General features: G+C 52.8%; 2 protein-coding genes across 2 annotated transcripts; one reads left to right on the forward strand and one right to left on the reverse strand.

Moving 5' to 3' along the window:
• Positions 1–196: 196 nt before the first annotated feature.
• On the forward strand, positions 197–2762 carry Amh (anti-Mullerian hormone). The gene is made up of 5 exons (XM_013022596.1): positions 197–557; positions 1114–1256; positions 1431–1539; positions 1631–1784; positions 1877–2762. Exons 1-5 carry the CDS (start codon positions 197–199, stop codon positions 2760–2762), a joined length of 1653 nt encoding a protein of 550 aa, XP_012878050.1.
• Positions 2763–3909: 1147 nt separating this feature from the next.
• Jsrp1 (junctional sarcoplasmic reticulum protein 1) lies at positions 3910–8220 on the reverse strand. The gene is made up of 6 exons (XM_013022704.1): positions 8103–8220; positions 6709–6746; positions 6460–6577; positions 5722–5898; positions 4560–4651; positions 3910–4440 (listed from the first exon to the last, which is right to left on the reverse strand). The coding sequence occupies exons 1-6, from the start codon at positions 8218–8220 to the stop codon at positions 3910–3912; spliced, it is 1074 nt and encodes a 357-aa protein (XP_012878158.1).
• Between the last annotated feature and the right edge of the window lie 5137 nt (positions 8221–13357).

A 13357-nucleotide genomic window follows, 5' to 3' on the forward strand; every position in this document is an offset into this window, starting at 1 on the left:
TGCCGGGAACAGAAAGCCCTTTGAGAGGACTGCCACCCACCTGTCCAGGCGCCCAGTGGGGCACTACACTGTCCCCCAAGGTCATTCCCTCCCCCTCCAGATACTGTGTCTACCATATAAACGTGTTCCTGCCTAGTCCTTCAACACCATGATGCTGCATCAGCCTCTTACTCAGTGGGTCCTGCTGCTGTTTACTATGGGGATTGTACTGGGAACTAAGATCCCTGAAGAGGAGTCTACTACCAGCACTGGGGGCCTTGTCTTCCACAAGGACTGGGTCTGGCCAGCAGGGAGCCTCCTGGACCCCTTGTGTCTGGTGACCCTGAGCAAGGCCAACAAGAGCAAAGACCCTCTACAGGTGGTGGGGTCTCTGAGCACCTATGAACAGACCTTTTTAGAGGCTGTGCAGGTGGCCCGATGGGGAGCCCTAGACTTGGCCACCTTTGGGGTCTGTAGCTCCAGTGACTCGCAAGCTACTCTGCCTGTCCTACAGCACCTGGGGTCCTGGCTGGGGGACCCTAGAGGGCAGCGATTGCTGATCCTGCACCTGGCTGAAGGTACGTGAAAGGCCCAGTGGCTCCATTCACTCAGCAGCACTCACATTAAAAGAAGGATCCTCCCAAGTAAGATGGAGTGCTGTGGAGCCTTTACCAAGGCCCATTGCCTCCTGTGGTTCCAAGGCCAGACCCAGCAACTGGGCTGTGGGTCTCTGCCAAGGAAGCAGCAAGTTATCTCTGCTGTGTCTGGGAACTGGAAGTCCCTGGGCTGGTTCCCATAGAAGCAGCCAGGAACCAGACTAGCAGGCCCACAAAGTAGGAATGGGCCTGGAACTCCAGAGCCAATCAACCTAAAGGTAAAGAGGGCAATCCCCATCCTGCTACTGTCACCCATTACCACCGCCAAGCTCACTTATTTTCTGGCCACAAGAGGATGGCATAGATGGGCCTCTGTCCCTTCAGGTAAGGTATCCTCCTTGGTTCAGACCAGCAGGATCAGACAGCTTTAGCCGCACTGGGCTCTGGAATGCTCCAGCTGGGGAGGGGCTCTCCCTTCAGGATGGGCTTGGGGAGTTACTGGCCACTGGCTTATGTTGTCCCCTTGTCCTGGCTGCAGTGACCTGGGAGCCCACGTTGTCACTGAGATTCCAGGAGCCCCCACTTGGAGAAGCTAGCCCCATGGAGCAAGCACTGCTGGTGCTGTATCCTGGGCCTGGTCCCGAGGTCACTGTCACTGGGACCGGGCTGCAGGGCATTCAGGTACTTGGGAGTTGCCTGGGCTGCTAGAAGTCCTCTATGCAGGGGAGAGGTGTTGGGCTTTTCCTAAGGTCTGCATTTAGTGAAAAGGCTCCAAGTGTAGAATTTTGAAGGGGTGGGAAGCTGGGCTGGGCATGACCATCCTCATCCAGCCTGGCTGAGTCACCATTTCCACAGAGCTTCTGCCCCACCCAAGACACACGCTATCTGGTATTGGCTGTGAACCACCCGGCAGGGGCCTGGCATGGCCCTGGGCTCACCCTGAGCCTTCGAACTCGTGGAGACGGTATGCCTATGTGGAAGGGGAAGGGACTGGGCAGCAGGTGGCTTGCTTGCAGCTTACTGATCCTGAGCCAACCCTGTGCCACCCTCCACAGATGTCTCCCTGAGCACTGCCCAGCTGCAGACCCTGCTGTTTGGCTCCGACGTCCGCTGTTTCACAAGGATGACCCCAGCCCTGCTCTTGATGTCTGGGCCTGCCCTGCTGCCCGCGCACCGCCAGCTGGACATCATGCCCTTTCCACAGCCCAGGTGCGCGCAGGCCCGGAATATGAGCAAAGGAGATGGGGGCTGGAGGTCAGCACAGCTTCTTCCCCTCACTATGCCCACTACTGCTGTTCCAGGCTTTTCTCCCAGTCAGAGGAACTGCCGCTCAGCAGCGACCCCTTCCTGGAGACGCTCACGCGCCTGGTGCGCGCACTGCGGGGATCCTCGGCCCAGGCCTGGCCACCCCGCCTGGCTCTGGACCCAGCAGTGTTAGCCAGCTTCCCGCAGGGCTTGGTCAACCTATCGGACCCCGCAGCGCTGGAACGCCTGCTCAACAGGGAGGAACCGCTGCTGGTGCTGCTCCCCCAAGCTGCAGCCACTACCGGGGATCCTGAGCCGCTTCGTGGCCCCACATCGGCGCCCTGGACCTCAGGTCTGGCACGCCGGGTGGCTGTAGAGCTACAGGCGGCAGCCGCTGAGCTGCGGGGCCTCCCTGGGCTGCCTCCAGCTGCACCTCCACTGCTGGCGCGCTTGCTCACGCTGTGCCCGGGTGATCCTGGCCAATCCCGCGACCCCGACAGCCCCGGGGACCCCCTGCGTGCGTTGTTACTGTTGAAGGCACTGCAGGGCTTGCGCACGGAGTGGCGCAGGCGCGACCAGCGCAGGGCGGGGCGAGCGCAGCGGAGCGCTGGAGCCCCAGCCAGGGGTGTCAGCGAGGGGCCCTGCTCCTTGCGGGAACTGAGTGTGGACCTCCGAGCGGAGCGCTCCGTGCTCATCCCGGAAACCTATCAGGCCAACAACTGCCAGGGTACGTGCGGCTGGCCGCAGTCCGACCGAAATCCGCACTATGGAAACCACGTAGTGCTGCTGTTGAAGATGCAGGCCCGCGGGGCTTCCTTGGCACGCCCGCCCTGCTGCGTGCCCACTGCCTATGCGGGCAAGCTCCTCATCAGCCTGTCCGAGGAGCGCATCAGTGCGCACCATGTGCCCAACATGGTGGCCACTGAGTGTGGCTGCCGGTGACCCTCGAACCCCACAGACTTCTGTGCCCAGGGGGAGGCCAGACGTGCCCCAGCCAATGAATACCCTTCTCATATATTTATTCAGACTCTAAGCATCACCCCAATAAAGACCAGCAAGCACCCAGCTGGGTTGTCTGTGCTTGTATGGGAGCCCTTTTGCCTTCTGTCTTCTCCAGGGTAGAGCTCCATCACTGCTGTAGGTGCTTGCTGACAGTTTTCCTAGCCAGTAGCTTTCCATCCCCATCATTCAAGCCTTGTGTTCAGGCATAAAGGAGTTAGCTAGCCAGGTGTCTGTCAGTGGCTCACGCCTGTAATCCTAGCTACTCTGAAGGCTGAGATTTGAGGATACTGGTTCAAAGCCAGCTCAGGCAGAAAAAGTCTGTGAAACTTTTTTTTCCTTGTCATTTGTGGGGCTTGAACTCATAGCCTGGGCTCTGTCCCTGAGTTCTTTTGCTCAAAGCTAGCTCTCTACCACTTTGAGCCACAGAGCCACTTCTGGCTTTTGAGTAGTTAATTGGAGATAAGAGTCTTATGGGAACCTGTCACTGGTGACTCACACCTGTAATCCTAGCTACTCAGGAGGCTGAGATCTGAGGATCCAGGTTCAACATCAGCCTGGGCAGGAAAGTCCATGAGACTCTTATCTCCAATTAATCAACAGAAAAACCGGAAGTGGCCCTGTGGCTCAAGTAGTAGGGCTCTTGCCTTGAGCTGAAGAGCTCAGGGACAGCACTCAGGCCCAGAGTTCAAGCCCCACAACCAAAAAAAAAAGTCTTTAGGGGACTTTTCTGCCTGGGCTGACTTTGAACTGTGATCCTCAGATCTCAGGTAGCTAGAATTACAGGTGTAAGCCACCCACACCTGGCTGGCTCTGTGAGACTCTTATCTCCAAATAACCAACAAAAAGCTGCAAGTGGAGCTCAAGTGGTAGACACTAGCCTTTAGCAAAAAAAACTCAGGCACAGCATCTAAGCCCAGGACTGGCAAAGCATTCAGGCTCAGGACTGGAAGGAAAAAAAAAAAAGGTTAGCAACACAGTATTTTTCAACACTTTATTTTGCTGGAGCAAAATAAAATTTGTGGGCATCATAAAATGTATTTTGTGACAGCCACAGCAGGGTTCTGGGATCCGGGCTTGGGACCCAGGCTCAGCCCCGCCCCTTACCCTTGCGGTGCTTCTGTTGTTCTTCCTCCTGTCGGTGGTGTGGGGAGGCCCAAGTGTGTTTCTTCCTCTGACTGGAGTCTCTGGGATCCCTGGAGTCCCTAGTCCATGGCCGATGTCCCCTTTCCCTTGCTTCCCAATGCTGGGGCAGGGCTTCCCGGGACTCTCTGGAGGCTCGTGGCCTCTCTTCCTTCCACAGCATCTCTTTTCGTGGCCTCTCTTCCTTTCGAGGCTTCTCTTTTTGTGGCCTCTCTTCCTTTCGAGGCTTCTCTTTTCGTGGCTTCTCCTCCTTCCGTAGTTTCTCCTCCTTCCGTAGCTGCTTCTTCCTCAGTTGCTCTTCCTTTTTCGGCTTCTCCTCTTTTAGCGGCTCTTGGTGGCCGAGGGAAGTTTGCTCCTCCTCAGTGATCTCTGCAGCCTGGGGAACCTCAGGTTTGTCCTCTACCTCCACCTGGGGCACGAGGGGCACCGATTTGGGTGCAGGTGGTTCTGATGGCAGGGCCCGAGCTGCAGGCTTAGGCTGCAACATGGATAGTGTAGGGGGACTGGGGTCAGGACCCACCTCCTTGAGAGCCTGGTTTCATTCCCGCTGTATGAGCGCCCCACTGCAGCCCCCAGTCAGAGAAAGGAAGTGCTTACTTGTGGCAACACTGGCTTTTTGGGTGGTGAGCTGGGTGGGACCCATGGCTCCTGGGCAGGTGTGGGAACAGCAGCTTCCCCAACCACAGCGTCTGAGGAGCAGGGTGGGAAAGTGGGTTAGCCTGGGGGAGGGGACAGACCTCACCAGCGCTTGCGCAAGCGCTCTCCCTCCCTCCCTCCCTCCCTCTCTGTCCCTCTCTCCCTCTCTGTCCCTCCCTCCCTCCCTCCCTCTCTGTCCCTCTCTCTCTCTCTCTCTCTCTCTCCCCCCCTCCCCCCAGTTAGGCTCTCCTCCCAGGGGACAGATGAAGCAGCCTCTGCCCCCTGCCAAACCCCTCCCCAAAGTGATCACTGACACCTTCTCTGGATCCCTAATGGAGAAAGCCCCTCTCCCCTCTGGGCCTCATTGTTTCCTAGGTAAAAAGCCTTTGTTCTGGATCCTTTGGAGAGGCTGGGTAGCTCACACCTGTAATCCTAGCTACTCCAGAGACTGAGATCTGAGGATAAAACCAGCCTGGGTAGGAAAAGTTTCTGAGACTCATCTCCAATTAACCACTCAAAATCTAGAAGCACCTAGGCTCTGAGTTGAAGCCAAAAGAAGAAAAGAAAAAGGATGAGGAGGAGGGAGGAGGGAAAAAGGAAAAGGAGGAGGGAGGAAGAGATGGAAGGAGGGGAGGAGGAAGAGCGAGAGGAGGAGGAGGAGGGAGGAAGGAAAAGGAAGAGGAGGAGGAGGAGGAGGAAAGCAGCACCGGGAATTCCACACACTACAAAGGAAGGGGATGGGGGGCTGTTCATAAGGCCCACGCTGGGATAAAGGGGATGTGATGTACAAGTCTTGCTGAAAGCAAGAGAGACCCATGCAAAGTACCAAGAAAGCCCAGAATTGACCTTGGGGGTGAATGAGGCCCCCCAAATGGTAAATGATTACAGCCTATTCACAGGTCCCCAGTGAAAGGTTTAGGATGGAGAGGGGGGGGCATGTAAGGTTTAAGGAAAGGGAAAGGTGTGGGTGGCCTCAGGTCAGTATGTGCAGGACTCAGTCCTTGAAGAGAAGGCGCACAGACACCGCCCCCCCCCCCATAGTGTGTCTAAGGACCTTTCCTGGAGCAGTGGACACACAGGCCAGTCCTAACCCCACCCCATCTCTGGGGGAGGCCAGGCTCACCTCGGCACAGCTGGAAAGCTGAGCCCAACAGAGCCACCAGTGAGGCTAGTACCAGGATCTTGTTGAGTGACAGATCTCCCCAGGGTAGTTCCGCGCTCAGGGCTGGTGGTGGTGGCGGTGGTGGCTGCAAAGGTGGCGCAGTCTGTGATTTCTTGCGTGTGGGGCCACTGCGGGGAGCTGCAAGGCAAGTGTGAACTACTCACTGGTCCCCAAAGTGCTGGCTTCCCAAGTGCAGGGGGCAACAGGTGACCTGCAACATTGCACCTTGGGCTGGAAAAGTGGCTTAGTGGGAGAGTGCTTGCCTAGTACACATGAAGCCCTGAGTTCAATTCCTCAGTACCGCATAAACAGAAAAGGCTGGAAGTGGTGCTGTGGCTCAAGTGGTAGAGTACTAGCCTTGAGCAAATGAAGCTTGGGGGCAGTGCCCAGGCCCTGAGTTCAAGCCCCAGACTGGCAAAAGCAAAAGAAAAGAAAAGAAAAAACACATTACAGCTGTTGGCCACATATGGCTGTACCTGGGTCCCAATGAACAATGCTTGGGTATAGCATCAGGAGATGCCCCCAAGTGTGGCATGATGGCTGGTGTACTCAGTAGTCACTGTATGTTACATCTGGAGTTAGCCAGAATCCTCCTCCACCTTGCCCCTAAGTCCCTCAAATTTGAGGACCCAACCCCAGGCTGCTCTCCATACCAGTCCTGGCACACCCCCACCTCACTCATGCTGGCTGTAAACTCACTCGCTCCAGCTCTCATTGTCTCCTTTCCTGATCCTCGGCTCCCACCAGCTACAGATTCCTTTTCCATCTTTTTGGGCCTGGCATCCACATCACCAGCTGCAACCAGCTCCTGAGGGTCCTATAGGGAATCCAGAGACATTCTGAAGGGTCTTTGTTCTGAACCAATCCAGCCCTTCCTTTGGGGTGCAGAATGCCCCTTCCCTTCTTGGCTAACCTTCCTCCCCAACACCAAGAATCCCAGCTACTCACATGGGGCCAGTTGCTGGAGGCTGCCAGCCTGGCTGAGGCTATTGGTGAGAAAAGAGACAGAATCATGATTATGAGATGATGGGCAGGTGTCCACAGCTCACATCACTAATCCTAGCTATTCAGGAGGCTGAGATCTGAGGATCCAGGTTTGAAGCCATTTGGGCTGAAAAGTCCATAAGACCCTTACTGAAGATTAGCCAGGGCTGGGAATGTGGCCTAGGAGGAGAGTGCTTACCTAGCAGACATGAAGCCCTGGGTTCAATCCTCAATACCACATATACAGAAAAAGCCAGAAGTGGCGCTGTAGCTCAAGTGGTAGAGTGCTAGCCTTGAGCAAAAGCAGCTCAAGGACAGTGCCCAGGCCCTGAGTTCAAGCCCCAGGACTGGCACCAAAAAAAAAAAAAGGATGTGGGATGCCCAGCCCAGTTCCACCTTGCCTTGCCACACTGCCTGTGCTAGGCAAGAAAATAGTATGCTTGCTTAATTTATTTTGTTAGTTTTTTAATGGTGCTAGTTCTGGCGCTTGAACTAAGGGTATGGACATTGCCCCTTAGCTTTTTCACCCAAGGCTGGCACTCTACCACTTAAGCCACACGTTGACTTCCAGCTTTTTTAAGAGTCTCACAGACTTTCCCACCAGGGCTGGCTTCAAATCTCAGTCTTCAATCTCAGCCTCCTAAGTAGCTAGGCTAATCACATATATGAGTCATCAGTACCTGGCTTGGTAGGTTATGAGAAAGGAAGCTGGGTGTTGGTGACTCATTCCTGTAATCCTAGCTAGTCAGGTGGCTGAGATCTGAGGATCACAATTCAAAGCCAGCCTGAGCAGGAAAGTCCATGAGACTCTTATCTCTATTAAAACACCAGAAAACTAGAAGTGGAGCTGTGGCTCAAGTGGTAGGGTGCTCATCTTGAGCTGAAGAGCTAAGGGACAGTGCCCAGGTCTAGAGTTCAAGCCCCATGACCACCACCAACAACAACAAAAAGCCAACCCCAGCAGGAAAGTCTGTGAGATTATGATCTCTAATTAATTCCCAAAAAGTTAGAAGTGATAGCTTTGAGCAAAAAAGCTAAAAAGCTCAGGGGAAAAGCCCAACCCTGAGTTCAAGCCCCAGGACCAGTACACAAAAAATAACTAAATAAATAAAACCTCTGCATATGCAATAACAAGAGAAATTAAGAAAATAGAAAAAATAAATAAATGATGAGAAAGGAGATGGAGCTCAGAGACAGCTTTGCCCAAAGACAAACAGCACTTGAGTGGTAGCCAGCACCTGGGCTATTGACAGACCACTGATGGGCCCTGAACTGGACACCAAGAACAGTTTAGCTAGTCCAATGAGGGACTAGTCTCTGGGGCTAAGCCGTATGGCTCAACATGATGGTCAAGGTACCTTGAGCCTTGTTTTCCCGCAGCCGGCCTGAGCAAGGCTCCAATAGCGCAGAGAGGTTGTCACTGACCAGGCAGCTGCCCAGTCCTCCATCCAAGTCCTCCGAAGCTCTGGTTGTCATGGAGACTGAAGCAGTAATGGATCCAGAATGTGGCTGGGAGAGTATGTAAAAATGAATTCTTTGTGTGTGTGTGTGTGTGTGTGTGTGTGTGTGTGTTAGTACTAGGGCTTGAACTCAGAGCCTGTCACTGTCCCTTAGTTCTTTCACTCAAGGCTGGTGCTCTACTACTTGAGTCACAGCTCTACTTATGGCTTTTTTTGATGGTTAATTGCAGATGAGTCTTATGGACTTTCTTGCCTGCCCAGGCTGGCTTCAAGCCAAATCGTGGGATCTCAGCCTCCTGAGTTGCTGAGATTATAGGCATGAGCCATCGGTGACTGGCCAAAAAGGGATTCTTGCTCTGTCATACTTGGGTGTGACCCTGAGGCTCTAGGCAGCAATGAAGCAGCCCCTTTCCCTTGCCTGGAAGCTTTCGCTGGTCTTTCTCTCTGTCCAGTGGCCTTCATATTCAGTCTTACATGACCTCAGGGCCTATGAGGGCTCCCTCCTACCTCCCCCAATGTCTGCCAAAGTCTCTTCCCTACAGCCCATCCTCTGTAACAACTCTAAATGCAGCAGTGAAGGCTGTTGGGGCTCAGAGTGGCCTGGAACCCACCCAAGGTCACACAGCAATGAGTCAGAGACACACAGCCCCCATCAGAGCCCCAGGCACTAGGGCCAGCTCATGTTCTCTGAGACCAGGGACTATTTTTATCTGGTGTCCAAGGCCAGCAGAACAGAATAGGCTGTGGCCTAGCCCCTCCCTGGTCTTAGCTCCCATGGAGGTCTCCCTCCAGACCATCCTTACCCATTATTCCTAGTACTAACCCCTGCCCTTTCCCCGGCCAGATAACTCCATGAAGCTGGGGGCCAATCACAGCAGCAACCACAAGCTTGGCCCTGGCTATAGGGATTGACAGGGGAGGGGGGTCTTGGACTCTTCCCATCCCAATGCTAGGTTTCCTGCTCCTCTCACCACTCCTGTTCCCACAGGGAAGCTAGGGAAACTGAGGCTGGAGATCCTGTCATTGGCCAGAGTTCTTGCCAAGTTGAAAGTCAAACAGACCCAAAGCCTTTCTTTTTGCTTTTTTAGGGACCCCATGGTCTCTAGCTACTAGCATTAATGTGTCCCCATCCTTGAGAGAAAAGACCACCCTTCCCTAGGTTTCTAAAACCATAGAGGGGTAAGTGGGGGAGGGGATCAACATACAGGGAGATAGGAATCTGGGCCTCTAGGTGAAGGGGGTTGTCAGTCACAGGAGTTGGGGACCATAGTGGACCCTGAAGATACCCTCTCCAAGACCCTGGGCACCCAACCTCCACCTAGGTCTTTTCCAGCCCCTCTTACCCCTCAGCCTCCGCGCTAGGCCTGGCGAGCAGGATGGAGAATGGGAGGGTAGCTGGAGACAGGCAGCAACAGGTGGCTGGGCCCAGCTGGGGGACCAATCAGTGAGAGCTGGTGGAGCCAGGGGGAGGGGTTGGCAGGGGGTCACTCTCCCCTACAACTGGAGCAGGACAGGGAACTGACCAAGGAGTGACCCCTTCTTCCCCTTGTCCATTGGGCAGGCTACTAAAGGGACACTGCCTCTGAGCCTGGTAATGCATACCACAGGAGTTTCTTCTCTTTGTGATTTGACTAGCAAACCTTTATCTGTGTGTGTGTGTGTGTGTGTGTGTGTGCCAGTATTCTAGTGGTTTTAGCTTTTTTTTTTTTTTGGTCCAGTCGTGGGGCCTGAACTCTGGGCCTGGGCGCTGTCCCTCAGCTCTTCAGCTCAAGGCTAGCGCTCTACCCCTTGAGCCACAGCGCCACTTCCGGCTTTTTTCTTTTGGCTTATGTGGTGCTGAGGAATCGAACCCAGGGGCCTCAGGCATGCAAGGCAAGTGCTGTACCACTGAGCCACCTTCCCAGCCCTTCTAGTAGTTTTATTGGAGGTAAGTTTCACGGCCTTTGCTGCCCAGGCTGGCTTTGAACCGGGATCCTCAAATCTCAGCCTCCTGAATAGCTAGGATTACAGGTGTGAGCCACCAGCACCTGGCTAAATCCTCCCTAGTCTACTACTTCCCCAAAATATCTTGGATTACGGGTATAATGGCCTACTAATTGTGTGTGTGTGTGTGTGTGTGTGTGTGTGTGTGTGTGTGTGTTGATTCTGGGGCTTGAAACTTGCTGGGCACTGTCCTTGAGTTTTTATGTTCCCAGGCTAGCACTCTACCACTTGAGCCATGCCACGGCTCTATTTCTGGCTCTTTGGTGGTTAATTGAAGATAAAAGTCTCATGGACTTCTTCCCCAGGCTATCTTTGAATGAAGAACCTCAGATTTCAGCCTCCTGAGTAACAAGGATTATAGTCATAAACCAGCGGCTCCTGCCTCTAACTTATTTTGCTCTTTTTATTATGTTGGGGATAAACTCAGGGTTTTTCATGATAGGTAAGTGCTTGCTTTGTCCCACAGCACCACACTCAAAGAGCCATGTAGCCATGGGATGTACTAGTATTTTTGTCAACAGTGAGCAGTGGATAGATGGTGGTCCCTTGAGATTATAATAGAGTTGGAAATTTCCTCTTATCTGTTGATTTTTTTCTTTAATGTTGCTTGGTTTTTGTGGTGCTGCATATGAACAGAGTCTGTGCATTGCAGGAAAGTGCTGTACCACTCACTGAGCTGCACTCCTTACCTATTAGAATTTCCTTACTGTTCGTGGCTGAGTCATGTTCCAGAGTGTGGATGGAACATCCACTCATCTTTTCATGGACACCTGTACCTTTTTCCACCTTTTGCCTGTTGTGAATTGTGCATCTGTGAGCATGAGTACTTGACTCCTGACTTCAATATTTGGGGATAGCTACTTATGACATGGAATCAGTCCTTCCTTCCCTCCGTTCCTTCCTTCTTTCCCTTCCTTCCCTTCCTTCCTTCTCTTCACCCTCTGTCCCTTCCTCCATTCCCCGCCCCCCTTTCTTCCTTTCCAGTACTGGGACTTGAACTCAGGGCCTTGCACTCTCACTTGGCTTTTTCACTCAAGGCTGACACTCTGCCACTTGAGCCACACTTCCATTTCTGGATTTTTTTTTCTGGTTAACTGGAGATAAGGATCTCTAAGATTCATCTGTCTGGGCTGGCTTCAAACCAGAATCCTCAAATCTCAGCCTCCTGAATAGCCGGTATTACAGGTATGAGCTACCGGTGCCTAGCTTGGACTATTAAAACTAGCACTTGAGCTGGGAAGGTGGCTCAGTGGTAGAGCACTTGCCTAAAACTAGCACTTGCTAGTCTTCTATTTAGGAAATATAATGTATAAAGATGAGGATAAGGGGCTAGGAATGTGGCTTAGTGGTAGAGTGCTTGCCTAGCATGCATGAAGCCCTGGTTCGATTCCTCAGTACCACATAAACAGAAAAGGCTGGAAGTAGTGCTGTGGCTCAAGTGGTAGAGTGCTAGCCTTGAGCACAGAGAGGCTCAAGGACAGTACCTGGGCCCTAAGTTCAAGTCCAAGGACCAGCAAAAAAAAAAAAAAAAAATGAGGATAAGCTGGGTGCCCGTCGTTCACACCTATCATCCTAGCTACTCAGAAGGCTGAGATCTGAGGATTGAAGATTGAGATCCAAAACAGCCCAGGCAGGAAAGTCCATGAGACTCATATAAAATTAACCACCAAAACATTGAAAGTGAAAGTGGTGTGACTCAGGTGGTAGAGTGCTTGATAGCATTATCCCCCACCTCCAGACCTCAGCTCTTTGCAGACCTGAGCTCCTCCCTGCCCTAGAGTTCCCCCACCAGATAGCTGGCCACTCCCTTTCTCTGCCAGACCTACCTGAGCATGCAACTTGCCCCTGAGCTACCCACCTGGATGGGAGCAGATGCCTTATTGCTCCCTCTCCTGGGGAGATATAGTCCCTCTAATAAACCTTATAATCTTTCTCCTGGGCCAACCTGCCTCCACATGGTCTACTGGGTTGTGAAGGATCCTAACAGTGCCAGCCTTGAGTTTTATTTTCTTTTTAAAGCTCAGGGACAGCACCCAGACCTTGAATTCAAGCTCCAGGACAGAAACAGAGACAGAAAGACAGACAGATATACAGAGTCAGAGAGACACATACACAGAGACACAGACACATACACAGAGAGGTAAAACCTTGTGATTCTAGAGTCATGGTCATGTGAGGTAGGAAATGCAAGAATGCTCAGAGCAGTTATTTCCAGACATTTAACTTGAGGCAAGACCTTTTTTCCCCCTGTCTTCTTTTTGTCCAAACCTTGGAAAGACTGCAAAATTCAAATTTGAGAACTTTGTAATACAGGCATACAACAAACAGGTCCAATAACGTGAGAACCAACGCTGTCCCGAGATGGGCTTGCTCATCATGGGCGGCAGTTCTTCTGGTCACCAGAGTGTTCTTAGCCTTGTGACTAGGCAGCCTGCCAACAGGATTTGGAGCCCCACACTTTATCACCCCGCAGCAGACATGGCTGTGCGTGTATGGCCCAACCTTGGCTGTTCTCACTACTCCTGGCAGCTGCTGGCTGTGCCAGGATCCTTGGCCGCTGGTATTTTCTTCTTTTCCATGTGGTTTACTCCAAAACATTTAGGGCCTTCTGGCTTTACCATAGAAACAGCCAGGCTTGAAAACCATGTGGTAGAGTAATGACAAAGTCTTTTATTTCCCACCTTCTTCCCTCCTTCCTTTCCTCCCTCCCTGCCTTCCTTCTTTTCTCCTTCCTCCCTTTTTTTTTTTTTTTTTCTGGTTGTTGGTGGTGGTCATGGGAGCTTGAACGCAGGGACTGGGCGCTGTCCCTGAGTGCTTCAGCTCAAGGCTAATGTTCTACCACTTGAGCCACAGCTCTACTTCTGATTATAGGCCTGAGCACCCCCCCTGCTCTTCCCCGCCCCCCCCCATCTCTGCCTCTTCTGTTTTTGTATTGATCCTGGGGCTTGAAACTCAGGGTCTGGACACTGTCCCTGAACTTTCTTCACTCAAGGGTAGTGCTGTTACCTGAGCCACAGCTCTACTTCCAGGTTTTTGGTGTTTCATTGGAGATAAAAGTCTCATGAACTTCCCTGCCCCAGCTGGCTTTGAACTGTGATCACTGGATCTCAGCCTCCTGAGTAGCTAGGATTACAGGTGTGAGTCACTGGCACCCGACTTTTTTTTTTTTT

The sequence above is a fragment of the Dipodomys ordii genome, unplaced genomic scaffold, assembly GCF_000151885.1.
Source record: "Dipodomys ordii isolate 6190 unplaced genomic scaffold, Dord_2.0 Scaffold64, whole genome shotgun sequence".
Classification (NCBI taxonomy): Eukaryota; Metazoa; Chordata; class Mammalia; order Rodentia; family Heteromyidae; genus Dipodomys; species Dipodomys ordii.

Excerpts from the sequence above, each read along its gene's own strand:
- Amh (XM_013022596.1), top strand. The coding sequence starts at position 197 with ATGGGGATTGTACTGGGAACTAAGATCCCTGAAGAGGAGTCTACTACC. Across the intron at positions 1,540-1,630 it reads CCTTCGAACTCGTGGAGACG|ATGTCTCCCTGAGCACTGCC; the intron begins GTATGCCTATGT and ends CACCCTCCACAG. Across the intron at positions 1,785-1,876 it reads ATGCCCTTTCCACAGCCCAG|GCTTTTCTCCCAGTCAGAGG; the intron begins GTGCGCGCAGGC and ends CTGCTGTTCCAG.
- Jsrp1 (XM_013022704.1), bottom strand. The coding sequence starts at position 8,220 with ATGACAACCAGAGCTTCGGAGGACTTGGATGGAGGACTGGGCAGCTGC. Across the intron at positions 6,747-8,102 it reads GCGGGAAAACAAGGCTCAAG|CCTCAGCCAGGCTGGCAGCC; the intron begins GTACCTTGACCA and ends TCTCACCAATAG. Across the intron at positions 4,652-5,721 it reads AGCTTTCCAGCTGTGCCGAG|ACGCTGTGGTTGGGGAAGCT; the intron begins GTGAGCCTGGCC and ends CCTGCTCCTCAG.